The 25,280-nt window shown below is 47.3% G+C and overlaps 10 protein-coding genes and 2 pseudogenes across 10 annotated transcripts, besides 42 other annotated features; all 12 read left to right on the top strand.

Moving 5' to 3' along the window:
• Window positions 1-4,393: a sequence feature (areas merged during assembly that could not be assigned to a particular haplotype. This can correspond to areas where the two haplotypes were merged or to regions with more than two copies in the genome that were merged during assembly.).
• Window positions 1,145-1,519, top strand: Tc00.1047053506963.150 (annotated as a pseudogene).
• Window positions 2,207-4,952: a mobile genetic element.
• Window positions 4,394-19,490: a sequence feature (heterozygous, Esmeraldo-like haplotype).
• Window positions 4,732-4,952: a mobile genetic element.
• Window positions 5,582-5,670: a sequence feature (A-rich).
• Window positions 6,511-6,534: a microsatellite.
• Tc00.1047053506963.110 (nudix hydrolase, putative) lies at window positions 6,581-7,306 on the top strand (the record flags this gene model as incomplete). Its single annotated transcript, XM_806487.1, has 1 exon — window positions 6,581-7,306. The coding sequence occupies one exon, from the start codon at window positions 6,581-6,583 to the stop codon at window positions 7,304-7,306; it is 726 nt and encodes a 241-aa protein (XP_811580.1).
• Window positions 7,463-7,488: a microsatellite.
• On the top strand, window positions 7,621-8,688 carry Tc00.1047053506963.100 (hypothetical protein, conserved; the record flags this gene model as incomplete). Its single annotated transcript, XM_806486.1, has 1 exon — window positions 7,621-8,688. The coding sequence occupies one exon, from the start codon at window positions 7,621-7,623 to the stop codon at window positions 8,686-8,688; it is 1,068 nt and encodes a 355-aa protein (XP_811579.1).
• Tc00.1047053506963.90 (calmodulin, putative) lies at window positions 8,965-9,423 on the top strand (the record flags this gene model as incomplete). Its single annotated transcript, XM_806485.1, has 1 exon — window positions 8,965-9,423. The coding sequence occupies one exon, from the start codon at window positions 8,965-8,967 to the stop codon at window positions 9,421-9,423; it is 459 nt and encodes a 152-aa protein (XP_811578.1).
• Window positions 9,606-9,648: a microsatellite.
• On the top strand, window positions 9,847-13,044 carry Tc00.1047053506963.80 (hypothetical protein, conserved; the record flags this gene model as incomplete). Its single annotated transcript, XM_806484.1, has 1 exon — window positions 9,847-13,044. One exon carries the CDS (start codon window positions 9,847-9,849, stop codon window positions 13,042-13,044), a length of 3,198 nt encoding a protein of 1,065 aa, XP_811577.1.
• Window positions 13,538-13,599: a sequence feature (GA-rich).
• Window positions 13,626-14,444, top strand: Tc00.1047053506963.70 (hypothetical protein, conserved; the record flags this gene model as incomplete). Its single annotated transcript, XM_806483.1, has 1 exon — window positions 13,626-14,444. One exon carries the CDS (start codon window positions 13,626-13,628, stop codon window positions 14,442-14,444), a length of 819 nt encoding a protein of 272 aa, XP_811576.1.
• Window positions 14,470-14,545: a sequence feature (T-rich).
• Window positions 14,637-14,676: a microsatellite.
• Window positions 14,966-15,099: a sequence feature (A-rich).
• Window positions 15,155-15,271: a sequence feature (A-rich).
• Window positions 15,330-15,358: a microsatellite.
• Window positions 15,603-15,628: a microsatellite.
• Window positions 15,795-15,831: a microsatellite.
• Window positions 15,873-15,906: a microsatellite.
• Window positions 15,946-15,966: a sequence feature (AT_rich).
• Window positions 15,994-16,037: a sequence feature (A-rich).
• Window positions 16,063-16,114: a microsatellite.
• Window positions 16,245-16,268: a microsatellite.
• Window positions 16,405-16,474: a microsatellite.
• Window positions 16,546-16,599: a sequence feature (CT-rich).
• Window positions 16,625-16,645: a microsatellite.
• Window positions 16,757-16,786: a microsatellite.
• Window positions 16,821-16,860: a microsatellite.
• Window positions 17,016-17,053: a microsatellite.
• Window positions 17,161-17,183: a sequence feature (AT_rich).
• Window positions 17,723-17,755: a sequence feature (GA-rich).
• Window positions 17,808-17,828: a microsatellite.
• Window positions 18,036-18,060: a microsatellite.
• Window positions 18,205-19,509, top strand: Tc00.1047053506963.60 (annotated as a pseudogene).
• Window positions 19,491-20,364: a sequence feature (areas merged during assembly that could not be assigned to a particular haplotype. This can correspond to areas where the two haplotypes were merged or to regions with more than two copies in the genome that were merged during assembly.).
• Window positions 19,560-19,581: a sequence feature (AT_rich).
• Window positions 19,644-19,692: a sequence feature (GA-rich).
• Tc00.1047053506963.40 (hypothetical protein, conserved) lies at window positions 19,781-21,664 on the top strand (the record flags this gene model as incomplete). Its single annotated transcript, XM_806482.1, has 1 exon — window positions 19,781-21,664. One exon carries the CDS (start codon window positions 19,781-19,783, stop codon window positions 21,662-21,664), a length of 1,884 nt encoding a protein of 627 aa, XP_811575.1.
• Window positions 20,365-22,656: a sequence feature (heterozygous, Esmeraldo-like haplotype).
• Window positions 21,695-21,729: a microsatellite.
• On the top strand, window positions 22,169-22,837 carry Tc00.1047053506963.30 (hypothetical protein, conserved; the record flags this gene model as incomplete). The annotated part of the gene is made up of 1 exon (XM_806481.1): window positions 22,169-22,837. One exon carries the CDS (start codon window positions 22,169-22,171, stop codon window positions 22,835-22,837), a length of 669 nt encoding a protein of 222 aa, XP_811574.1.
• Window positions 22,657-22,806: a sequence feature (areas merged during assembly that could not be assigned to a particular haplotype. This can correspond to areas where the two haplotypes were merged or to regions with more than two copies in the genome that were merged during assembly.).
• Window positions 22,807-23,648: a sequence feature (areas merged during assembly that could not be assigned to a particular haplotype. This can correspond to areas where the two haplotypes were merged or to regions with more than two copies in the genome that were merged during assembly.).
• Window positions 22,936-22,965: a microsatellite.
• Window positions 23,140-23,655, top strand: Tc00.1047053506963.20 (60S ribosomal protein L34, putative; the record flags this gene model as incomplete). The annotated part of the gene is made up of 1 exon (XM_806480.1): window positions 23,140-23,655. One exon carries the CDS (start codon window positions 23,140-23,142, stop codon window positions 23,653-23,655), a length of 516 nt encoding a protein of 171 aa, XP_811573.1.
• Window positions 23,649-25,280: a sequence feature (heterozygous, Esmeraldo-like haplotype).
• Window positions 23,710-23,767: a sequence feature (A-rich).
• On the top strand, window positions 23,985-24,245 carry Tc00.1047053506963.14 (40S ribosomal protein S27, putative; the record flags this gene model as incomplete). The annotated part of the gene is made up of 1 exon (XM_806488.1): window positions 23,985-24,245. The coding sequence occupies one exon, from the start codon at window positions 23,985-23,987 to the stop codon at window positions 24,243-24,245; it is 261 nt and encodes an 86-aa protein (XP_811581.1).
• Window positions 24,303-24,348: a sequence feature (AT_rich).
• Window positions 24,614-25,276, top strand: Tc00.1047053506963.10 (60S ribosomal protein L10a, putative; the record flags this gene model as incomplete). Its single annotated transcript, XM_806479.1, has 1 exon — window positions 24,614-25,276. One exon carries the CDS (start codon window positions 24,614-24,616, stop codon window positions 25,274-25,276), a length of 663 nt encoding a protein of 220 aa, XP_811572.1.

Raw genomic sequence — 25,280 nt, 5'->3', positions numbered from 1 at the left:
GTTTGTGTTTTTCTGACGCCCGCTGTGGTTGTGTGCCCTCAGATGCTTTTTTTTTTTTTCGTGACCGTAGGCACACACACAATGACACCCACACGATATATGCATTAGTATGGTTAGATGTTTCTCTCGCACTCGGTGCTGGCGGTTGCGTGTGGCTGCCGATCCCCCGTTGTTTTTTTGATGGAGGAGGCGCGTGACGGCGTCGGCGGAGTTGCGTTCCAGTGGGAGAAGGAAGGCACCGACCGCTGCTGACGGTGACGGTCTTTGCTGCAGGCGATCTGGCGGGAAGATGTCACCGGTGGCACAGTTAACCGAGATGGACGTGTGCCGCACTGCATCTCCCACCCCTCTCTTCATCCCCTCCGTCCACCGCAGTCACACGCCACACGCACCGCAAGGCAGCGCCGCGACCACCATCTGGATGTCTGTGAGCCAATCGGAATGCAAAGTCGGTGGGAACCCTTGTTTCCCGTGTTTGAGTGCTGCCGCCGTGCTTCTTTATGTTTTCTTTGTTGTGTGGGCCGTGCGCGCCTGGTGCCGCTGATTGCTGTGCAATGCCGAATCGCGTGAACAAGAAACGACGCTTTGACTGCTGGCGACCGGCGAACTCTCCACTCCACTTACGCACCACCAACGCCAACGCCTTTCGGACGCGCTTGATGGCTGGCGGTTGTAACGCTGCCACATGTTCTGCCTCGGCTCTTGTGTGTCGTGCACGGCACCGGGACCGCCCTGTGATGCAGCCATTCGGCAACAGGAGCGGTGCCAGTCGTCATGTTTCTTTTTGCCGGGATTCCGCCACTCGGCACGGTGGCTGTACGGGGCTGTGTGGGTGGTGGGAGGGCGATTGTTTCACTGACTTGATTGCGTCTGCGCTGCTTCGTGCCGGCGGCTGTACTGTGATGTTTATTGTGTATGACCGGATGCCTCTGCGTGCCACTGTGCTTGGTTACTGTTGTTGCTGCCTTTTATTCTTATTTTGAGCGTGCAGTTAGAGATACTTTTGCTTGACCAGCACAATTATCGTTTCAAGGTGTTAGGGATTACTTGCAGTATTAGGATAATCAGTGTTGGGCTAAAGATCTGGCGGAATTGTGCTTTTGGATTCGCCATCTGTAGAAAGGGATTTGCTGGGCAGGTGTTACGGTCGACGGGACGAGTGCGACACACCACGACGGCTCTGTTGACACTTGTATGGGTCATTGGATGTTGTCTGCGGTGGGTGCGTGTCCGCGCGGCCGACACCGTGTGCGGCGCAGGGCCATTGCGGTTGTACGTGTGGCGCTGCTCGTTGTGTTGGCGTTGGTTGCTGCTGCGCATGCGGTGGTGTTGCGACTGCGGGGCGGCACGGTGGACAGAGCCATCACGGTTGGCCGCGCCGTGGACACGGTGCTGATGGACGGCGTGTACATCACGAACGGCGTGGCTGTGGTGTTCGACGTTGCGGCGATGCTTCCCGGCGCGCTGCGCATTGAACTGAGGAACTGCGTGTGCGACGGCGGTGCGAGGGCGTACGTGGCGATCGTGCTCCTGCTGCTGACCACTGTGCTGCTTGCGGTCACTGTGTACAGCGTCGTTTTATGGTATGCGGAGGACCGCCACTGGCAGGAGCTGCGCGAGCCACGGCGTGGAGGGCTGGAGGCGCTGCTGCGCGATGACGAGGAGACGCAGAAGCCTCACGACATGACGTCATCGTCGTACGCCTCAGGCACCACCGGCGCGTCGTCGTACCGACCACCCGCACAGCAGGAGCTCATGGCCGGTGACACCCGCTCGGACGCACTGAGCCTGTTCGACCGTGCATCCAGTGCGAGCTGCAGCGTTAATTGTGCCCCTCTGGACAGGTAAGGATGGCTTGCTTGGCGAAAAATGTAGCGCGGTTTCTCCTTTTGGGGGTGTAAAGGCTCCGCCACTCAACAGCACCGTTGCGCGGCGAGAAGACACAAAGCCCTTGCAGGTACGGCATAACGAGGACGCTACTGCTAGGCATCTCATTTCTTTTAATTATTCATAGATTGATTGGGTGATTGATTTGTTGCTTTTATTTTATTTTATCGATTATCGACGACAACGGATTATCGAGTTATCACGCTAGCCCGGGGCGGATGCGTGACGGGCGTGTGTGCGTGTGTTTTATGGCCCTCGCTGCCGCACCGAGTATGGGGGCTTTTGCTCTCTCTCTTTCTTATCTGTGCTTAGTGATGAGGACGTGCTCGACTGTGGTACGACGAATTACCGACATCCCCGCTTTGGGCCAGTTATATGAGGAGCGCGAACGAGGTGGCTCGATAAATGTGTGTGCCGCCAACGTGGGAGCAGAGAATGTCCCTAGCGGGGCAATTAACAACCTTTTGCCGCACGCACAAACAGCCGATGAACGAGGAGAGCTTCGCGGCCTTTTGATGGCAACATTAGATGTGGCGCCATGGACTCGACTGCAGTACGCCAGGATGCTGCGGTCCATGTCGGAAATGAATCGAACCCCGCTGGGCATGATGATTCTGGGGTTACAAAAAATTGCGGCGCGATCGGGACAAAACAGGCGCGCCCCTTAACAAAGGAAGGGTTGAATTTATCCGCAGCCGGACCGATTGGAGGGAACGTGTTGTTTTTCGACTTGCGTGGATGACGACGAGCTGTTGGCCCGAGATTGCGGCCTTAACTCCCAAAAATTTTACACTGGAGCCGGACGGGACCTTAATTTTGGATTGGTCCGTGGCACCGAAGACGGCGAAAGCGGATCCCCACCGCGCCTCGCGGTTCGTGAGGATACGAGGGCAGGATGCGTTCGACACTATAAAGCCATGCAGGACACTTCAAGAAAACGAAAATCTCACGAATATTACGGCTGCCCACGTGGGGCGAGCTCTGGCTCCTTGGGATGCCACGGCGCATTCCATAAAACGCGGTGCGTTGAGGCACGCTGCTCAAATTGTGGAGTCGCACAATTTGGACCCACACGTGATCTCGCAGTTGGCGAAGCACGTCGACCCGTTCGACCTTCCCCAGAGCACAGTTTGATATTTGAGGAGGTACACCACAATGCTGACCCAGGTGTCGTCGCTGGCCGCATTGATGTGAAGGGAGAGACCGCGGAAGGGCAGTAACCCTGGTTGAGAGCAGAGGAGCATTTTTCCACTATTTTCATCATCATGCTGCTACAATGAAGAGACGCGCGACAAGGACGCGTCTGACCACTCCACAAGATGAACGAACCGTCCCGTTACAGCAGCGAGCCAACGTGCCCGTATTGAATACCAAAGTGGATCATGAGTCGGTTGAACCCGACTACCTTGGAGAGGCTCATGCAAGTTTGCGGACTCGTCGGGCGGTCCCCTTTCCCTCCGTCTTCCTCCGGTAAGGCGCGCGAAGGCTCACGGAGGATTCCAACCGCTGACGCGCGTTTGTTACGAAAGGCGGGAATAATCGAGGACGCTTCGTCCACAATAACAGGCGGATGGATAATACCTCTTTCGGTTGTGGAGGAGAAAACCACCGGTTTACGACGACGATGGATCGCGTGGCCACGCGACAAGAACAGCGACGACCCTTATGAGGCTCATGTTCCTCTTTTACACATTTCCCATTATTTGCCGCCTGTGATGGCTGAGGCCGCTTCCTTCCTGGAATTAAAGGCATCCTTTTTCAAGTCTCTTTACCGCGGGAGACCCGGCATCTCTTTTGATGCCGCGTGGAGGACGGCACGCTGGTGGAGCCCACACGGCCCCCAATGGGATGCAAGGCCAGCCCAGAAATCCTCCAGATCATTATTACTTCGGCAATTGCGGTGGTGACGACGGTGGTTCACCGCCTCTGGGCTGCACCTCCATTGGTGCGCGACGACGTTTGGATCGGTAATATACGCATTGCAGGGTCGAAAAGCGATGCGACATTGTGGGAGGCCCAAGCGCTTCGTAATGCGGACGGCCGTCGCGCCACGATAGGGGAGGACCGCGAATCGGGCGCCACGCAGTACACCTTCCTGGGGATGCATTTTGATCACACTCCAGACGGTATCCCTGAGTGACAAGTTTGTCCGGTCTGTACGCGCCATGTCGGCGCTCAATTCTTTAACCATCGCGGAAATGGAGGTTGTGGCGTCACGCTTTTTGTATGCGGCTGCCATTTTGGGCACGCAATTATGCGACTACCACTTTTTTATCAAGGCAGTGCGACGACGATTATCGGCACTTAACCGGGGGATTGTGCTGGAGACATCCCCGGCGAACCTTCCGCCGGCAGCGGTTGGTTTGGGCGAGGGATTGCGACACATGATCGGGAATAATTGTGGGTGAATCATCAAGCCCGCCGAAAAGGCATCGGCCGCCATCATCACGGATGCATCGCTCCATGGATGGTGAGCCGTTTTTATTCCAGACTCCGGCGACATTAAAATTGCCGGAAGGGAATGGGAGAGGAAGCCTCTTCTTATCATGCAGGCCGAGGCACGCGCGGTACGCTTAGCCTTATCGGCCTTTTCCGCCATCTTGCCATCCACCATGGACGTTTGGGTGGATAATACTTCGCTGCAAGGAGCGGCGAATAAAGGCAGCTCGAAATCGCATGCGTTGACGTGGGAGCTGCGACGGATTTATGAGTTTTTGGACTCTCGCGGAGTGCAGGCAACTTTTGCCTACGTGCGGTCTGCAGAAAACCTCGCAGACGGCATATCACGCGGTCGTGTTTTTACACTTCAGGACTTGGCGAAGGGGTGGAACTTGCGAAAGGGAACGGCGGTGTCTTGTGGTTGGAGGACCCCAAAGTCTGCCACTTCGTAAGTAATAATATTTAAATTCTAACTGAGGACAAAGGACCATGCGAATGGTCAATAGAATATATATATATATTTAATGAAAAGAAAATATTGGAGCAATTAACTAACGAACCTTTTTTCTTAACTTGTTTGATTTCCATAGATTATCAGGATCCGGCCAGCTGTCCAGGCGAATATTCATAATTATTTCCCAGGACTTTTGCCTCTTTTTTTTTCTTTGCTTTCCAGTCTATTATTTTAATGAGCTTTTTTTTAAATTGTTTTTTTGACTTGTATGACTTTGCTGTGAATGGGAGGTAGCATTGTTAATTTATTGTATATGAATGGTACTTTTGTGTTTTTATTTTTTATTGCATTTTTTGCCTTAATTGGTGAAGAGCCATACATGAAATTAAGTCTTGAATTGAAACCGCTGGTCATCTGTGTTTTACCGCGTTTGATGTGAGGGAGAAAGGAAAAGCTTTGTGAGGGTTTGCGTAGTGTATGAGAATCTTTGATTCATACTATTTTCTTATGATTGAGTAGAGTAGGTCACATTTTTATATGTGTATTAAGTTAATATGCCAAAATAAGAAAGGGAAATATATATATTTTTTGCTACTTTTTGTAAATGACCGATTTTCCGAGTGCTTTTTAAGGTTTTTTTTTTTTAAATGCCGCGCGGCTTACTGGGAAATAAGACCTGATTTTGCTGAGAAAACAGATTTTAAGAGAAGCCTCGCTTTGCCTTGTAAAAAAAATATGAATATACGCATTTTATTTATCACAAAACACCCAAAAAACCACTTTTGCGAACCCTATTTGAAGTTTGTTATTTGATTTTTTTTTGTTATTTTGCTTTCTCGTTTCATTCATACATATATTATTTTGTTTCTCTCCTTTTTTTTTTTTTTTTTGTGAGTGAGTGTGATGTTTCACTTTTTGTTTTCCTTTTACTTGATTATTATTATTGCAATTGATCAATCTTTTTTGTGGAATGTGGATTACAAGAAGAAAATAAATGGGGAAATAAATTTCTATAGAGGAACAAGGCAGAAGCGAAGGTTTTTAATTCAGAAATTTGTGTGTTAGTCACCTTAACTTACTTCGCCGATTTTTCAAATATGCAATTGCTTTTTTCTTACTTTTTAAAAAACATTTGGGAAGATTTTTTGTCAAACACCGATGGATGTCTTTAGATCGAGATGATATAAGGATTTTTTTATTATGCATATATGTTGTTCAGTTTTTAATAAGCAATAAGGCCTTCTTTTTTTTTCTTTTGGATGGAGGTCCGCTAAAGAGAACAGAGATAGCATGTTTTGTTTTGTTAAGTCGGGATTCTTTTTCTCGGATTGTCCCGGATGAAATGCTGTTTTTAAACGTGATTCTTAAAGATACATATACTCTTTTGTGTGTATTCGGGTCAAAAAAAGAAACTAAACAAACCCATATTCATCTTACTGAGTCTATTTTCTAATTTATCTGCAACAAAATCCTTAACAAGTATTATTTTTAAGAATGAATGAAATGAATAAGGAAGGTAGTAGATTGAGGAATACCTAAAGACTTGCTAAGGGAATGTTAGTGAAAGAAAATAATAAATAAAAAGTTATGCATGCAATGTGAAATGCGGTGAAGTTTGTGGAATATATATTTTGTTTTAATTCTTTCTTTGGTTTTTATATTTGAATGTTGTATTTCTTTCCTTTTAAAACGCTTTTTGTTAAGTTGCACTCAACCAATCTTTATCTGCCTTCTTTTTTTTTTTTTTTTTTTTTGAGAAATTGCGTGTGGTTTCATTTATCCGAGTTGGGTGCCAGGCAAATGTTGAAGCGGTATGAAAGGAGAAAACTAAATGTCCTTCGTGGGGAAAGGTTTCTGCGTCTTTGTGAAGTTTCTTACAGAGCCGTGTGTCGTGATACTTCTTTGGGTGGGGCAGAGGGAATTGCTAACATAGAGGATAGAACGTGGGAAATGGTACAACGGACTTTTCAGGCTTCCCCAGAAAGATGTTCACTCAAAAATGCTCCATTTTCTGTAGATGGTGTTGAGATTTGCGCTTTATTGCGTCGTCCGGATAATGTATTTCTTATTTTAGTTGCACAATATCGTCCTCCAGTGGATGCGGTTGTGTTGGAGTTTCCTGCAGGGTTAGTGGATAATGGTGAAGATGTTAAGAGCGCAGCCTTACGCGAACTTAAAGAAGAAACGGGTTATGTTGCCACTGAAGAAAACATTATAAGTGTGACTGATGCACTTTGTTGTGAACCCGGGATGACTGATTCCTGCTGCAAATTTGTGAGGTTGTTTGTTGATGGTGAAAAGGAGGTAAACCGCTTTCCACAGCAAGAGTTAGACGAGGGTGAAGACATTGAGGTGATCTTGCTTCCAATATCTTTAAAAAAGGGAGTTGCTGGGGGTGATACCCCTCTACAGTCGTTGAACAAGCTATTACAAGAAAAAAATAAAGGCCAACAACGAAACATTGTCGACGCAAAACTGTATATGTTTCTGGATGGTCTCTCCCAGATGAGTACGATGTTTTGTTAAGACTGAGTTAACGGAAAAGAAATACCTTAGTTAAAATTGAAGTCTTTTTTCTTTACTGAAACGGAGGAAAATGAGGAATTATGTGGAAAGAGAACAAAAGGAAAAAAAAAAAAAAAAGGATAATTGTCTAAGAGATGCCTTAATGTATCTGATATAACACACACACACACACACAAACACACGGATTTGCTGATGGCTTTTTAAAAAAGGTGCATATAATTATTTTTCTTTATGGTTTTGTCTTTGGGGATGAGAATGGGGGTTGGTCGTGTCTTTTGAATTTGATATCGACAACAACAAAGAAAGTTTTTTAGATGCTGTCTCACTCATCTCAGTTATGTTCTTTATGGATTGAATCCGCACGTGTGATTCGCTTAGACCAGTGTCGCTGCCCGGGTAGGCTTGTTTCAACGGGACTGGGAGTATCTTCGGAAATAAGAAAGACGAATTTGAAAGGAAAAAGTTACACCTTGGACCCTGTGGAAATGGAGCCTGTCTTTGGCGTAAATCGTGCTTCCGATTTTTCAGAAAAGGGAGGTTTATTTTCTACTAATGAAACAAATGAAAAAAATGTTTTGTTGGGTAGTGGGGATATACTATCGCGCAACCAAAAAGAAGTTGATAAAGTGGAGCATGTTGCGCTAGTGGCAGAAAAGAAACATGAGGAGGAAGAACCACTAGCAAGAAATTTGCACAACACAATAGGCCCCACACCGTATCGAGTCTCATGGTATGACTATGGCTCTGTCAGTCCTTCCAAGCGTTTTACTTATTGGGCCTATCGTCGTCTAAGGGAACTGCCGACTGATTGGCAGGAATATTACCGTCGTATGTTGTACCAAGAAATTAGTGCAGCGCGTTATGTTAACCAAACCTGGGACTGTTTTATGATGGTTGTGGATGGTTACCGAAAGGCAAAGTGGGTCCTAAAGAAGTACGGCATTCCCATTGATGAGAGTCTGATTCCAAAGCCTTACAATAATTTTTGGGAGGAAACAACACATGAGGAACGTGTATGGGCTCACCGACGTTCTCATCAGATGAAGGAGCTTCAGGCTCTTTACCGGGATGAAGATGAACTTGTGTTTGGAGCACATACGATGGATCGCCGAGAGGTTTCATATGGATCAATAAAAAACCTTCAAACAGGTATGCAGGGAGGGACCCCAGTACATGCGCTTGATCTACCGGCTCCCTGCGAGTCTGAGGTAAAAACATCACCCCAAATAGAAGATATGAGCAGTGCTCTAATGTCTAGTATAGAAGATGACAAGCTCTGGAATCCAGTTTTACGTTCTCGCATTCATACCCGGCGTTCGAGGGAAGAAGTTGAGTTGTATTCGTTTGAAGACGATGAAGAGGATGAAAATACCCCTAGTTAATATTTTTTTTCTATATGACCTTAGGATATTCTTTATCACCTTGGTATTCCTTTATTCAAGATTTGTTTGCGGCTTTCAAAAGAAAAAAAATAATTTATTTCCTCACAATTTTTGCTGGAGCCAATTCTGTTTAATTCTTTCTGTAAAGTTGGGCCGTAATCCTGGGGATTAATACCCCATTTTATTTACTGTTCACCAGGGAACGAGGTGGGAAGAAAAAGGCAAATTACAACAAAGAAAGAAATAGTAATAATTAGAGGACCTGCCCCCAGCACAATGGCCGATCTTCTAACGATGCAGCAAATCACAGAGCTAAAGGAGGCCTTTGCTGTGTTTGATAAGGACTCTGATGGAAGCATTACTGTGGAAGATCTTGGTGAGGTTTTTGAAGCCATCGGTCAGAAGGTTTCGCGGAAAAAGCTGCAGTTGATGATGGCCGAGGCAGATTTAGATGCCAATGGAGTAATTGATTTCCCGGAATTCCTCACACTGGTCGCCACCAAACTAAACGACCCAGAGGAAAAAGAGCTGGAATTGCGTAGAGCCTTTAGCATCTACGATCTCGGAAAGACGGGATTTATCAATGTTACCGATTTGAAATTTGTAATGGGCCGTTTAGGTTGCCCACTTTCGACGGAGCAGGCATTTGAGATGGTAAACGAGGCAGATATTGACGGTGATGGACGCCTAAGCTTTAATGAATTTCGTCGGGTGATGAATGAAGGATGGCCTTAAGGAGTGGGGGAAAACTCTCAAAATGTTGCTTTCCGTTGTAATGAATGGAATGGATGAATAAATGCCCCACATGTAAACAACAACAAAAAGTGTGAAGGAATATTTTTCTTCTGATCCTCCCATTTCTGTTTTTTCTTTTCCATGATAAATATTGATTGTTTTTCTTTTTTTTTGAATTATTATTATTTATTTATTTGTTTTGTTTAATTTATTTATTTATTTATTATTATTACTATTATTATTGTTATTTATCTTTTTTTTTTTGGTGGGGTTGAGGGGAAGACTGTATCGGGTGACCAGGCAAGAGGGCAAACGGAACAAACACAGAAACATACACACACACAAAAAAGGAAAACTAATATTTACATCTACATTAAAACAGAGAGCCGCTGGTAGGTAGTGGAGGGGAGCTTGGGGGTGATAATGATGATGCAATCGCTGCTTCACTACTCAGAGCAAAACGATGTGGATGACGATGGTGATTTTCCTCCATTGCTTCGCAGCGTGATTCGCCCCGCATCGCACTGCCCGTTATTTGATTTGAAAATTGAGGAAGAACACACATGGCCTTGCGCCAACTTGCTTAACGGCAACGCTCGCTACCGCGTTCAATACCAGAACGGAGCACATCTTGTAATGAGTGATAACCGTCTTCTTGTGGTTTGTAACAGTGAGCACTTTTATTGTCCGCCGTGGAATACCCCCATCCGTGATGCGTGCGTCCAACGGCAAGGGACAAACGGAAATTCCATTCTAGCGGTTGGTCTTGCAGATGGGCTGTATTTGGCGCTACTTCAGAGGAATCCACAGCTTCAAGTCACGGATGATGTTTTTGTCACAATGAAGCAATCAGTAGAAAAGATTGTCTTTTTACGTGACGGCGAAATGGCGCTCTGTTACGGGAATGCTCAAGTGGAAATTTATCGGATCAACACAGAAAATCTCCAGAAGGTGAGCCTTGTCTCAATACACAGAAATCACACGATAAATTTTTTTCAGGCTGTGGCATCTCTTTGGGACACAAGACGGTACCGCGACAGCGCATACGATTCTAGCAATGGGAGGATGTTCGTGTTGTCGGACATTGATCTTACACTGTGGGCCTATAAATCAACGGATGCATTTGTTGCAGTATGTTCTGTACGAATTCAAGGGAATGTAGTGGCTGTGCTTCCAAGTTCTCAATTGCATCGATATGCCATGCTCGTTTTCAATGATGGAGGGCGACAGCCTGTGATTTTTGAAGAAACATTTGCAAAGCGATCTGATGAGATCCGTACGGTGATTCGTTTGGGCGCTGTGCGTCCGTTGCCCGAAGATGTTCTTCTTGACACTGTTGAATTGGCGTGTCAGGATGCTGAGGGAAATACAATGTTGTATGACTCACGGAAATGCACATTGGTGATACTTACTGTCGGCTCGCCCATTTACGAGGATATTTTTGATGTAGTGGAAGTTGTATCCCCTCTTCGATTGAGTACTAGAGCCGTGGGAGTGGCGTGTGTCAGCGAGCTACAGGATCTCTCTGCGTCTTTTATTGTATATGGCAAAGGTGGGATTCTTTGTCGCATTGGCGTGCGATCCCTTGGCCACATGTTCTATGGTCTTTTGCAAAAACAGGGTTTAACTGACGTGATCCGCGCCTCGTTGCACAGGCTTGGGCCAAAGAGGGGAATAGAAGCATTGGTAGGGGCAGCATTTGCCGGTGCCTCGAAGGAAGTTTTGTCACCACTTTTACAAGAGTTTATGCAACCATCCTTTTGTGAAAATGAAATGCGTGTGGCTCCTGGAGTAAATGGAATCATTTCTCTTGTGAACCGCGAGATTACTTTGGCAGAGTGTTTGTGGAATGCACCATTCTCATGGCATCTGATACCTGACTTAGAACGTATTGCCTTCCAATTATGGGCGTGGCATGAAAAACTGGAGGCGCTGCTGCGTCCATATGGTTGGTTGGACTGCCCCAAGCAGCTAAATCTTTCTTGGAATGGTTTTGTGGCCACTTCCCACGACCACTTTACCATAAGAACGGCTCTTAATACGCAGGCCATGCTTCTGGAAACACTTTTAAAGGGACTGCGTGACGCCGGTGTATTGTGCTGGCTTTACAGCCTGTTATTGCGAGGGAAACCTGGTATAGATACTATGAGACAGAATAGACTGAAACCCATTGTATGGGGTGACGACCCAAGCACAACTATTACATCACTTTGTATGGAGACTCTCTCAACTGCTGATGGTTTTGTTATGTCTCAACTTGAGGATCGGAAGAACGTTCTCCCGATACGCGCCCGCCACGCCATAAGCATTCATCTTTGCATCTCAGGAAATCAACCTGATGCGGCATTGGCATATGCCTGTGATAATGTTCGATCGCTGCGCCATGAACAGGTATTTGAGTATGTGGCGGAAAAGCTAGAAGGCACATTTCCTGAGCGTATGCCGCACCTCCGGTTATTGTTGTGTTGGCTGAGATACAATCGGGGCGCCATTGTGGAACTGTTAGAGATGCTGGAGCGATACAGGATAAGTGAGTCGTCAGAACAGTTGAAACTACGTCTTGGAGTGGTCTTACAGGCTGTTACCGAGTATCCTGCACTCCAGCACGCTGTGGTCCGCTGGATGGTGAATTATCCCCTTGAGGATGACCGTGTGATGGGTTTTGCGGAGTTGCTAGAGGAACACTCTGTGGTTATTGATGAACCGCAAACTCTCACGGCTTTGTTTTTTGTTTCCTGGACTAACCGTAATCGGCGCCCCGCTTTGGCTGCGCGAGGATTTTGCGACATCGCAAGGGGCAGACGGCGGCTTGCGCTTCCCTCAAGAATTTTATGCATTAAGCTTGCATTAGAGTTTGGCCCAACCGTATCTGAACAGCTTGTCTATTTTGTTCTGCTATTGCAGGAGGAGTTGGCTGAAGCAATTGAAGCAGCGTGGCGTGGGGATGCAGCTCAATCTGATTCTTGGCGAGAAGGAAAGGTTGAGGCGGATGTGGATGAGTTGCGTCATTCTTATCTGGACGAGCGGCGACTCTTCCAGTTGGCAGGGGAGTACAAGGAGCAGGGTGGTGCGAAGGTTCAGTTGGACTTGCTGAAGGTGCACCCGGAGACACCAGAGAAGGTCACGATGGAGGTTTTGCACGACTTGCTCGAGTTTCTCATTAGAAAGGGCATGAGCGCCACGGAGGCAGCGAGGAATGTTGTGCGGGAATATTATGACGGTTATGCTGCCGGCTTGCCATTGTTGCCATTTGTTGCCCTTCTTGCCCAGCATGGGGTTTCGGCAGAGGAGATCGCTACGTTGCTGCAGTCAAGCGGGGTGCCCACGTACGCAGTGGTTGAATTCTTTTTCCACTTTCTGGATGAGCGTAACGAAGGATTGACCTTCAAAAAGGGGTCATTAGTGACGACACTGGCGGCGATGGTAGCTCAACTGTCTGGCGAGAGCAGGGACATCTGCACGGCATATCTGCTGGAGCGCATCCAAAACTTGCTGGCAGGCGAGCAAAAAGCAATGGCGGCAACAATAACGACGAATAAAATCCTACAGGAAAGTGACATTATGCAGCTGCAGCGTGCGGAATCCTTACTGAAGCGGCCACGCACTGTGTCTCCTCTATGATTTTGTCAGCGGGTGGCAATAAAAGCAACAAATACAGATTAAACAAATAAAAAGCTGAAAGAAAGGTGGGAGCAAAACAACAGCAATTGAGGGAGTAAACAAAAGATGGTTGTGAAGCGAGAGAGGTGAGCGTGTATACCACCGTTTCTCTGATTGGAAAGGCAAAAAGGAGGGGAAGGAAGTCAAAAAGAAAGAATAACAAAACAGAGGGATACTCAAATCCACATACCACGGCGGAGGAAAAGAGGTGAATGTACATGATCTGCAAACAAGAAGGAAAAAGAAAGAGTGTGGAAAACACTCTTGTCTTGCGTTTTTTCCCTTTTTTTGTTGTTGCTTTTCCACTCTTCATTCCAACCACTACGACCGCTGCTCCTGCTGCTGCTCATTGAGCTAAATCGTTGGAGTACGCGATGTGCTTCTATCCATCTGTTGCATTCATCATTTGCTTACCCCCCTTTTCTCCTTATACAATGCATGTGTTTGTTTTGGTTTTCTTTCTTTTTCTCTCTCATCTGTTTTTTTTTCTTTGCTTCACACTTTATTTTTCTCTCTTGGCGTTGGGTGAAGCCAGCCCCCTAATGCGCCGTACGACCGCCTTCTTGACTTCACAGCTGCTGAGCTTGGCTACCACCAAGATTGCTTCGACGGCGAGTGAGGGTACTAGTTTTGGCGGTCCTAATATTAGCAGAGGTGGTGGTCTATTCTTTGCTGATCGCGCTGTTAAGATGACGCGCTTGACTACACCAGGCTTCTCCTTGATTTGCAAACCTTCCATCCTGAGCTGTGAATCTCCTGACGCCACAGCGGCGGTGCGTCTGATAACGGAGGAGCCGGGCAAAGGGCCTTCTGCGAGGATACAACTGGTCGGCATGTGCACCGTCTCTTTTTTCCGGTCCCATCGAATCGTGTTTCATTGTACGGGGGAGCAGGGGCGCGTGCAACGCCATGAAATAGGTCTCAAGAATGGTGACGTTCTTGCCGTGCTCAGGGGATGTGATCTGATGCGGGATTGGAAATCCGTCGAGCGAACATTGCGTAGCGTCGCGGGTGAGGACCCTGAGTACATGGCAGAGGAGATATTGTTGAAGTTGGCATCAGACGCGAGGGCCACAACGAATGGAAATGCTCTGAATAATGCTGGTTCTAGTGTTATTGATGATGACGATAATATTAACACTAATGCCAGCGTGGATGGCAAAGAAGTCAGCACAAGTGACAGTAGTATGCCTAATGGGATATGCATCATGACGGTTGTGAGGAATAGGCCTTCCGAGGAGCTTCCGCAACCACCATCCTACTTGAACTGGTCGATGGCGTGTGGGGGAGAAAAACAAAACGGCAGCCAAAAAAAAGGCCGGGTGGGGGAGATGAAGCCGGAATTCGTGCAGCTGAGGTGAGGAGAGGGAAGCATGACAAGGAAGGAAAAAAAAACAAAAAAACCAAAAAAAAAAAAAAAAAGAAAAAAAAAAAAAAGAAAGAAAGACAGAAAGACAGAAAATACGTGTTAATTGCATGCAGGGTGGAGGAGGCGCCCCGTGCGAAAACGGAAAGAGAGAGTAATACGGAAGAAAAGGGAGGGGTGGAAGTCGAAAAAGAAAAAAAAAAAAAAAAAGAAAAAAAGAAATAAAATGTGGGAAATATTGAGTAAGTTGAATGAATTTTCCTTTTCCTTTTTTATTGCGCTGCTGGATTGTCACCAGTTTTTTTTCCCGCTTTGCTGTCTTTGGACTAAACACACCCCCCCAGAGAGAGAACGAGAGAACGAGAGCGGATGAGAGAGAATAATAATAACAAATCAAACCAAAAAAAAAAAAAAAAAGAGAGAAAACGACCGTTGATCATCAACAGGTGTTACTGCTGTTGGGGCACGGTACCTGTATTTTCCGACCGGTGAAAGAGGGATGTATGCGAATCATCATTTGTCTTTATTTTTTTGCGCTGACCTTCTTTTTCTTCATTTTATTGATGTTGATGTTGTTGTTATTCTCCTTTTTTTTTTTTTGTTGTTGTTGTTTGTATATATATATATATATGATTTTTTTTTTTTGTTTTGTGTACCCACGTCTTGCTTCACGGTTCTGCGTCTCAAGAAGACACGGAAATTCCCTTTCTCTTTTCCCCTCTTTTCCTTTTTTTTTTGTTTTGGATGTTGTTGCGGATCCATTTTTTTTTTCTTTTTTCTTTTTTCGTTGTTGTTGTTATTATTCTTCCTTGTATTATTTCTGCCCCACTCTAATTTCCCTTGCGAGTTGGGGAGAGAAGGGGAGAGGCATGAGGAAGCATGTGCGTGTGTGTGTGTGTGTGTGTGTGTTTGCCTTGCGGCATGTGGGCCCCTGTCAGCATCCCGGACCGGTGCGAGTTTGGGTCGGCACATGCGTGCAAGCAATACATGCATGCATGCACTGCGCGCGGTCCTCAAGGCCTTTTTTTCTCCTTTTTCCTTTCCCTTTATTTGACACTTGTCACAGAGCGTTTAAATCACACCGTTCATTGCATCCGGACCCCCTGTTACAGGCGAGGTTGTGGGAATATTTACCGTAATTGACCGCACCTCCTTTTTTTTTGTTTTGTTTTGTTTCGTCTGGATCGCGCCGTTATTACGAGGAAAAGAGGAACCTTGAAACAGAAAAACAACAACAACAAAAAAACAACAAATCTGTAGCCTGTCCGATGTATATGTATGACAAGTGTGCATCTTGCATACTTATGTGTATAAAACATGTATTTACATCCGCGTATTTATTTACGTGTGTGTGTGTGTGTGTGTGTGTGTGTGTGTACGTGCAGTTCTGATCTATTTGAGAGAAATAACGACTTTTGTTCACATATATATATATTATATATATATATATGTAAATAAAATAAAATAAATGTATCGCCGACAGCCGCATTTACGTCTATTTATATATTTTTATATATGTTCAAAAAGATCGGAACAACTAATCCTTTTCTTTTTTCCTTTTTTCTTTTGTCATTTTTTTTTTTTTTTTAATATAATTCTTCTTGTGTCTTTTCATTATTATTATTATTATTATTATTGTTATTATTGTTATTGTTGTTGTTGTTAAATCCGGGTTTCATATTGCTGTACAACTTTCCAAAAAGAAACCGTGAGCGTCGTTGAGTGGAGTGCGAGCGGGAAAGAAGTGAAGTTATGCTGCATCTGAATCATGGCAAAAAGAGAGAGGGAGAGAAGGAAAAAAAAAAAAAAAAAGAAAAAACAGAACCCAAACCTGTTTAATAATGCAAATAATGTGCGGGGTGAAGGAGAAATGAAATTATATATTTGTACAAATATAACATATATGTACAAATACACTGACAGAAGTGCTTTCCGTGTGATATTCCCCCGCCAAAATAAATAAATATATAAATATATATAAATATATTTATTTAGAAACGGGGCATATATATATATATATATATACACACACAGAATGTATATGTTATATGTACATGCTGTTTTATATACGGTGGCCTTCATTGTTGGTAAAAACTGAGGGAATGAAAAAGAAATAAATAGAGAGAGAGAGAGAGAGAAGGGACTGAGAGTAAAAACTGGGGATAGTTTTAACTCTATTATTATTATTATTATTATATATTTATACGTGTATATGATGATGTCTCCTTGATTTTAAATATTGTCAATTCCCCGCTCTGTTTTGCTTCCGCGTGTGATTTGCCTCGAATCCAGCATGTACCACTCGTGTTTTTTTTTTTTTTTTTTTTGTTTTGTTTTCAATGGTACAAACACACAGTGAATGAAAACGATATTTATTTATTTTGTATTTTTTTTTTTCTTTTCTTTTTTTTCAGACTCCATCCGTGACGAAGTGATATGAGAAATTAGACGGGAGGAGGGGGCTCACGCATAACTGACGTCCCCTTTCCTCAGTTACTCTCTGCATATTTGTACTTATTTTAATTGCTGCCGTACACTACGAAAAAATCGGTCAAGGAAAAAATGTTTTTTCTTTTTTTTTTTTTTTTTGTTGTTGTTTTTGTTGAGATTTAAATTTTCTTCCTTCCTTCTTTTCTGTAGGCGCGTGTCTTTGATAAAATTTGCGCCGCGAAATGTACATGTGGCGCAGATGGCACATATTCGATACAAAGAAATTTATTATTATTATTTTTTTCTTGTGTTTGTGTGTGTGTATGTGCACGTTTACGCGCCTATTCCGCGCATAATCTTTTTGCTAGTACAAATGGGTGTGGGGACCGGGGCACGGTGAATGCATATTTGTATCCCTGACCGTATGTGATTCTCTACCGTTGCTGCCTTTGCTGAGGAAATGTACGCGGCATCACACCAGACGGCTACCAAAAAAAAAAATGAATAGTGAAATTAAATGAAGGAATTGGTTAAAAGGTTCAGAAAAAGAGGAAGAAAAAAAGAAAACAACAAAAAGGAATGAGGCTTTCCCACCCAAATTTGCAGGAGAAATGCAATGAAAGAGGAGTGATGACACTGACGTGATTTGGACAGAGGGTGCGGTTGAGCCATCATGAATCCTTTTTTTTTCTGTTGTTGTTGTTGTTCTTTCTTTATGGTTGGGTTCCTTTACCCCTTTTTTTAGATTTGTTGTTAACTTCCTTCACCGCTATTCACGCGAGGAAGATCGCACCGCTGCTGCTTGGGTGTGTGCGTGTGTGCATGCGGACCTTGGCTGGTAGATTTCTTTCTTTCTTTTTTTTTCTTTCCTTCTTTTTGCTTCTTTGGCACCGTGCGGGGAGGCCATCCAAGTGGTGTTGCGGGTGACGTGTGTGTGTGTGTGTGTGTGCGGGAGGAGAAGTGCGCGTGCTGGCAAAGGGAAAGAGAGGGGGGAGAGAAATAAATATTGAAGAGGCTGGCGAGGCGGAGGACAAGGCGGATTTGTTTCTCAACGCGGCGCACACACTCCTGCAGGAGGGGGGAGGGGTGGGGATTAGATAACTGCCGAATACATAAGATATTCCTTGGCGTCAAGTCATTACAGTTGCAGGGGATCAAAAAAAAAAAAAAAGAAAAAAAAAGAGGGGGGAGGGGGAAGGAAAAAAGGGAAGACCGTCAACCCTTTCCTTCTTTCCCTTCCGCAAAAAAAACAACAACAACAAAAACAAAAGGGGTGCGAGTGGATAAGAAATTGATAAAAAGAAGTACTGCGTGTGTCAGTCTTCATGGCGTCCGTCTACCACCGCAAGATCACAATTAGCGCGGGTGAGGAGTGTACCATCAGCGGTAGTGGTGCCATTGAACTGCAGTTGCTCTCTGGAGTTGTGGACGTGGCTGGTGTTCTGCTGAAGGCAAAGGAAACACATGTTTTTTTCTTGGAGGCAGACAAACGCTGTGTCATTCTGTACACTTTGGAAGGAGGATCCGTTCAGGCCACGGCGGGCTTTCCATTTGAAACCTTAAAGACGGCAACTGGCATGGCTTCTGTTGTGCAGCTTTGCCGTCGCAGCCTGTCTGCGGAGCGTCGCACGAAGGTGCTTGTGATTGGGAAGAGCCACAGTGGGAAGACGCTGACAGCACACACCATTTGTAACTTGCTGCGGGAAGACTCCGCAGGAGAGTTGACAACTGCTCCTGCTGCAGCTGTGTTTTTGATGGATCTTAATCCCGAGTCGAACTGTCTTTATGCCCCTGGGTGTGTCTCAGCTGTGCAGGTGGAGCATATGCTTTGGCCGGGCACAACGTCGGCGCCGACTTTACTTCCCTTTTCTTTCTTTATTGGGGAGGCCACCCCACCGTCAGCGGAAAACATATTACCTTTTCTGCATTTTGTTGAGCAATTGCAGGAATGCACGGAGTCACTGTTGAAATGGGGTGAATCACGAACGAGTTCATCTTGTTATCGACGCACCAGCGCCTGCTTCTGGCATCAAGGAGAGCGTGTATTTCCGCAAGGTTATTGAATTGCTGCGCCCCACTCATGTCGTGACGGTCAGCCCACAGGATGGGTCGGAGACGTGGTCCACGTTTCTTCAAGAAGATGTACAGCGTGTTCTTCCAGATTGCGAGTTCTCACACGTTTCTCCGGTAGTGCGGAGGTGCACTACTTCTCTCCGCGAACAGCATCTGCGTGAATACTTTGCCGGCACCCCACAGTTCCCACTTGGGTGTGCCAAAGTAGTGCTGCCGCTCACACAGCTGCAGTTTGTTCAGTACGAGGCACACGGTGTGGATGAAGAGGTGGCGGTGTCGTGTCGCAAGGTGGCGATGACCCCAACTTTTGTCGGGTGTATTTGTGCCCTCTCGCACGCGGAGATGATAGAGGAGGTGCCGTTGGCGCCGGTCGCCGGTCTGCTCCTTGTCGTTGCGGTGGACGAGGAGCATGAGGAGCTTGTTGCGATTGTTCCCGCCTGCGATGACTTGCCGCGTCGCATTGTGATTGTGCCGAACGAGACTAGAGCGGCCGAAACGCCTACGCTAAGCGTAACGACAGCGATGGCATCTATTGAAGAGTCCGTGGCCGTTTAATGTGGCTTTTGTAACAGAAGTGCTGTCGTTCTTTGAAATTCATTTATCTATCTATAATATATATATATATATTTCTGTGTATGAGCGTGCGTTCATATCTACGCCTTCGTAAGTGTTTTACCAAAGTTGAGTCTGTTTTCTTTCTTTCTTTTTTTTATTTTATTTTGCTGTCTCTCTCTTTCCCTGAAATTTGCGTGCTGTGAGAGGTAACAAACATTCATTAAAGAAAAAAAAAAAAAGAAGGGGTGGTCGATCTCTGCGAGAGAGGATCGGATGCGCCGCTCTCTTCTGCACCAATCAGGGTCCACCGTGAACTGGAAGATAAGGGCGCGGCGCGGGGTGCAGCGGTTTGTGCGGCGGTACGTTCCGGATCCGCGCGATGACCCCCTGACGGAGGTGCCCATGAACGCGGAGACGTACAAGAAGACATATCTGCAGCAGGAGGGGGGCGTCCGTGTGGGAATACGCCCTGGCCAGTCGATCGAAGACTACATGGCGGAGCGTGACAAGAAGTGGTTGGCGGAGCAGAAACTTACCACGCAACGCCTTGTTGAGGAACAGCAGCTTCCCACAACGAGTGACGGCCAACTTTTCACTGGTACCGGAACACGTGCGTCGTACATGAATGTTGATGCGGCGAACAAGCTGGTGAAGACACCCACCCCAAGTGACTATGAGGCAGACGAGGAGCTCATCTTGATGCGGCGCCAGCTGCAGGTAGAGAACGAGGCGGAGTACCGCAGGTTCGTGGCGGAGAAAAAACGGTCGGAGATGACGATGGAGGAGACGCAGAAGCGACGGCATCCACACCCAAGCGACCCAAACTACGACCCATTTAAAATAACGCCGGGCTACCGTCCACAGGACTCTGTCGCGCTTGCGCAATGGCTGAAACGACAACGTGAGTCTGGCAAGACGGCGAGTGGACTTTCGCTTCAGACGAAGGAGGGACAGGAGCGATATTACAATGAGGAGAAGATGGCAACGCAGTTTCATGCCAACCCCTTCGCCGCACGCGTGGAGGAGCCACGGGGACTTTCAAAGATGCGTGTGACAGCGTACTCACCCGACAGCATTTTTGTGAACGACAAGGAAGTGATTGGTTCCTGCATCGTCACGGACAAGGCGTATTATCACTGGAATGTCAGCAGTTTTGAAGAGGTGGATGAGCGCACCTTGGCGCTGTTGCTGCACTTGTACCCTGTACCAGATGTCATATTCCTGGGAACTGGGCGCAACCTCCACTTTATCGACGAGGAGCTGCGCATCGCCTTCCAGAAGCGTGGCTCCGTCATTCACTGTCTCACAACCCCTCAGGCATGTGGACACTTCGGTGTGCAACTCTCTGTTTCACGCCGTGCGGCCCTTGCCATTATTAACCCGATCCCCACAAACGGTTACGGTGTGGAATGTTTTGGCGATTTTGTTGAAAATGACATGTTTTCCCTCTCTGACACGCAGCTTGGCGTTCCCCCTATCAAACAATTTTCATCGACGATGTTCAAACCGAACAAGGTGGCGGAAAAGTACCGCCACATGCAAGGCACCGGTTTTGGGCCAAAGTACCACCAACTGAGCGATGGACGGCTGGTGCGTCCAGGCACAAGTGGCACAAAGTTAAGACCATTGCTAGAGCCGGGTGAGGAAGTACAATGGGAGAGGCTACCGTCGTACTATCACTGGTACCCCAAGGAGCATCTTCATGACTACATTGAGAATACAACGATGCGAGAGATACAAGGGAAGCCCACTGGAGACCCAACAGAGCGGCGACTTTACCAATCAATGCGTGGTGGGAAGCCCGATAAGGAAAACGCCCCCTCACCAGATGTGGCGCCTTGGGACTCGGCATCTATTCCCATCACGAAGTTTCCACACGAGCGTAATGACGATGAGATTGTTGTGGAGGATCCCAAGACGGGACGTATCATTGGCATGGACCGTGAAACATACGAGCGGTGGCGCATCATGATGCAGGAACGTCGTGAGGGCAAGCCGGAAAGTGATCCTGTTGAGTATGACCAGGAAAGGTTTGTCACAAACAAAGACGGGGTCGTATTTGACTTATCAAAGATGAAGTACAGGCCAATCTTTGAGGGGCGATGGAACCCACGGCGGCCTCAGAGCACTGGCAGGACAAACCCAATAATGACATAAAATTCTCTGGCGTTGGCTGTGTGGGGTGTCTTGTTGTTGTTGGTTGTTGTTGTTGTTGTTTTTGTAGCACTAGTGGAGTTAGTGGTGGTCGCTGGTGTGTCTTCGTGGGACGAGGGGTGCAGAAACATCTTTTGTTTCCTTTCGCTTGTTTGTCCTTGGGGCGTCTCCCCGAGTCGATGGAGGGGGAGGCACGTGTCCAATTGGCCTTCGGAAATGATGTAAGAGCGTGCGCCTTTCGGAAATTTCATCCACTCGCACCCAAACGGAGGTCTCCGCTCTCATCATTACTGGTCTTTTTTTTTTTTTTTTTTTACCTCTTTTTGATGCATGTCGTTTTGTTGACGCTTCCATTTTTTTAAAAAAATCAAACAACTGAAAAACAAAAGAAAACAATACGACGGGGTGGTGGGGAGGGCAGAGAGCACGTAAGGAGCGCAGCCCACGGGGATTGCCGGGCGCCTGCATTTTTCCTCCCGCTCCTTTTCCCCCTGAGCGCAGGCATTGATGGAGAACTTGGAGGACGGCGACCCGCGGCAAAGGCGGCATTTCGGTGGCGAAGCGGCGCCAGCGACGAGGAAGGCAGACAAATGTGGAGAAGAAGGGGGAGGAGAGGCCAACGACGACGAAAAAATTATTCTTCGGATTATTCGAACGCACGGGCCGCTGTTTGTCTGCGAGAATCCCTCACTCTTCCTGCAGACACTTCCGCAGGCGCGCAAGAAGCACTACCGCAGCGACCACCTCAGCATCGAAGAGCTGGAGTACTTGGGCCACTCCTTTGACATTGTCTTCAAGAACGAGCAGGACTCACACCGTCGTGCGTGTCTTCGCGAAAGGCATGCAACCTCCTGCCGGGTGTACCGCTACCTCACGGATGAGATGGGACTGCGACTGCGCCACGGGAGCCAATTTGGTGCAGCATTCATTGGCTACCGTGATGTGAACGGACATGGCGAATATTTGGTGTATTTGGGGCCCTTGTCGCGACTGGAAGAAGTTGCGGCAGTTCGTGTGGCACGCAGCGTCGCAAAGGAGGCGTGGGTGGCGGAGGAACAGCAAGACGGCAGCGGTTTCTCCTTCACGAGACTGAGCCCGTCCGTCTCGGGGAGAGCGTCACGCGAAACGCCACGTCAATTAGTGATGGGGACAAATGGGCCAAAAACTGTCAGCTAAGTATGAGCGGGAGGCGATTTTGTGAAATTACCCCGTTTCTGTCTCATTCTCTCTTTTTATCTGCGAGAAGTTTACAGAGTGAGTCAATGGATGTGTGCCTCTCTTTTTCTATCCCTCTCTCTCTCTCTGTGTGTGTGTGTGTGATCCTGTGTATAATTGATTTCTACTCGTTTCTTCTTGGATGGTGCCGCCGCGGTCTCAACTAATTTTTCCTTTTCATTTTCTCAATCCCTTACATACTCTCCCGTCTTTTCATGGATGCGTCAAACACACACACACACTCAAACGCCCAGGAAAAGGAGATGGCTTGCCCACGTGTGCAGTACCGTCGCCGCATGCACTACGCGACGCGTGGGAACCGCATGAAGCTCGTGCGTACTCCCGGCAACCGCCTTGTCATGCAGAAGCGCGTCAAGCGCTCGCAGGGGCCGCACACGCCGTGGGTGTTGGGCCACAAGCGCCTCGCTGGCACGAAGGCACTGCGCCACACGGAGGCCCGTCTTGCTTCGCGCCATGAGAAGAGCACCTCTCGCCCGTACGGCGGCGTGCTTAGTCACGAGCAGGTGCGTGACCGCATTGTGCGCGCGTTCCTCATCGAGGAGCAGCGTATTGTGAAGCGTGCACTCAAGGCCCACGCCAAGTCGCAGAAGGAGAAGAAGCGCCGCGACTCCAAGAAGAAGCGCAAGGAGGAGAAGAAGGCGGCCCTCACAAAGAAGATTGCGGCGAAGGTTGGCGCAAGGTCCGCGCTCACGAAGAAGACCACTGCCAAAAAGAAGGCGGCGTCCCGAGTTCCAGTCGGCGCGAAGGTCAAGAAGTAATTTAGGGGGCCACTCGTTTTTCAGTACTTTTTACTTAATATATATATATATATATTTTTTTTTTTTTCTCTTTTTACATCTTCCCCCTTTTTCTTTCGCTTCTTTTCTTTTCGAAGCCGCAGGGCTGTTCTGAGAGGCTGAGGGCCGGGGGGAGGAGGAAGGAACGCTAAAAGGGATCTGAAAACGTGCGAAAAAGGGACGCTGTCAACATGATTGTCGCTGTTGTTTCTTTTGTTTTTTCTTTTGGCTGTGAAGGCGGCATCTGTCCTGATTGCCTTTTTTTTTTTTGTTCCCCTTTTCTTTTTTCAACTCTGCAGGTCCGCGAAACGATGGGATTCTTTGACTCCGATCTCAGTTACCCGACGGTGCGCTCTGAGCGCATGAAGCACAAGCGCCGCCGCTTGGTGCAGGGACCCAACTCGTACTTCATGGACGTGAAGTGCCCGGGGTGCAACGCCATCACCATTGTGTACAGCCACGCCACATCGGAGGTGCAGTGCAATGGCTGCGCGACAAAACTCTGCCGCCCGACAGGAGGAAAGGCGATGTTGACAACCGGCTGCGGCTTCCGCAAGAAGGCTGACCACTGATTTGGGCCTATTCATGAGGATTGAGCGGACTAATCCACTTTAGTTTTGTTCTTTTTCTTTTTTTTATTGTTTTTAAATAGAAAATAAGAAAAAAAAAAAAAATGGTACTGCGGGGAACTTTCCCGCCCCGTCTGCGTGCCTACCCACGCGGCCATCACGTGCATTTATCTACGTATGGCCCTGTGGGTGGGTGCGCTTGTTGGCCTGTGGCACCGTTTCTCTTCTCCTCTTCCTGACCTGTGTATTTCTTGCTGTTGTTTTCGGTTTGACATTTTTTTTTTCTTTCTTTCTTTGTCTGCGTTTGTTTCTGGTGCGTGTGGCTTTTTTTTGTTGCCATTCACGTCAGGCTTTTTATTCGTCGCGGCAACATGTCGAAGATTCCTCCCGCACAGCTCTCGGAGGCCATTCAGGCAGTCCTTACAAACCGCAAGGAGCGCAAATTTAAGGAGAGCATTGACTTGCAGGTGAATTTGAAGAACTACGACCCGCAGAAGGACAAGCGTTTCTCGGGCTCCGTGCGTCTTCCCCACGTTTGCCGTCCCCGCATGACTGTCTGTCTGCTGTGTGACCTTGTGCATGAGGACATCGCCAAGAAGAACAACGTCCCGACAATGAACCAGGAGGAGCTGAAGAAGTTGAACAAGAACAAGAAACTGGTGAAGAAGATGTGCAATCAGTACGACGCCTTCCTCTGCTCAGAGTCTATCATCAAGACCGTGCCTCGTCTTGTTGGTCCTCATATGCATCGTGTTGGCAAGTTCCCCACAGTGTGCGCCATGAGCGAAAGCCTGCCGGAGAAGGTGCTGGAGATTCAATCGACGGTGAAGTTCCAACTGAAGAAGGTGCTCTGCCTCGGCACATGTGTCGGTCATGTTGAGATGACGGAGGATCAGGTGCGCCAGAACACCGTCATGGCCGTCAACTTCCTCGTCTCACTGCTGAAAGAGAACTGGCAGAACCTCAAGTCTGCCTACATCAAGTCGACCATGGGGAACCGCAGCGCATTTACTGAGCACATGTCGCGGGCGTGAAAAG

Source organism: Trypanosoma cruzi, genomic scaffold (assembly GCF_000209065.1).
Source record: "Trypanosoma cruzi strain CL Brener 1047053517145 genomic scaffold, whole genome shotgun sequence".
Classification (NCBI taxonomy): Eukaryota; Euglenozoa; class Kinetoplastea; order Trypanosomatida; family Trypanosomatidae; genus Trypanosoma; species Trypanosoma cruzi.
Note: the sequence above shows the minus strand (reverse complement) of the source record. Positions and strands in the feature narration are given on the sequence as shown.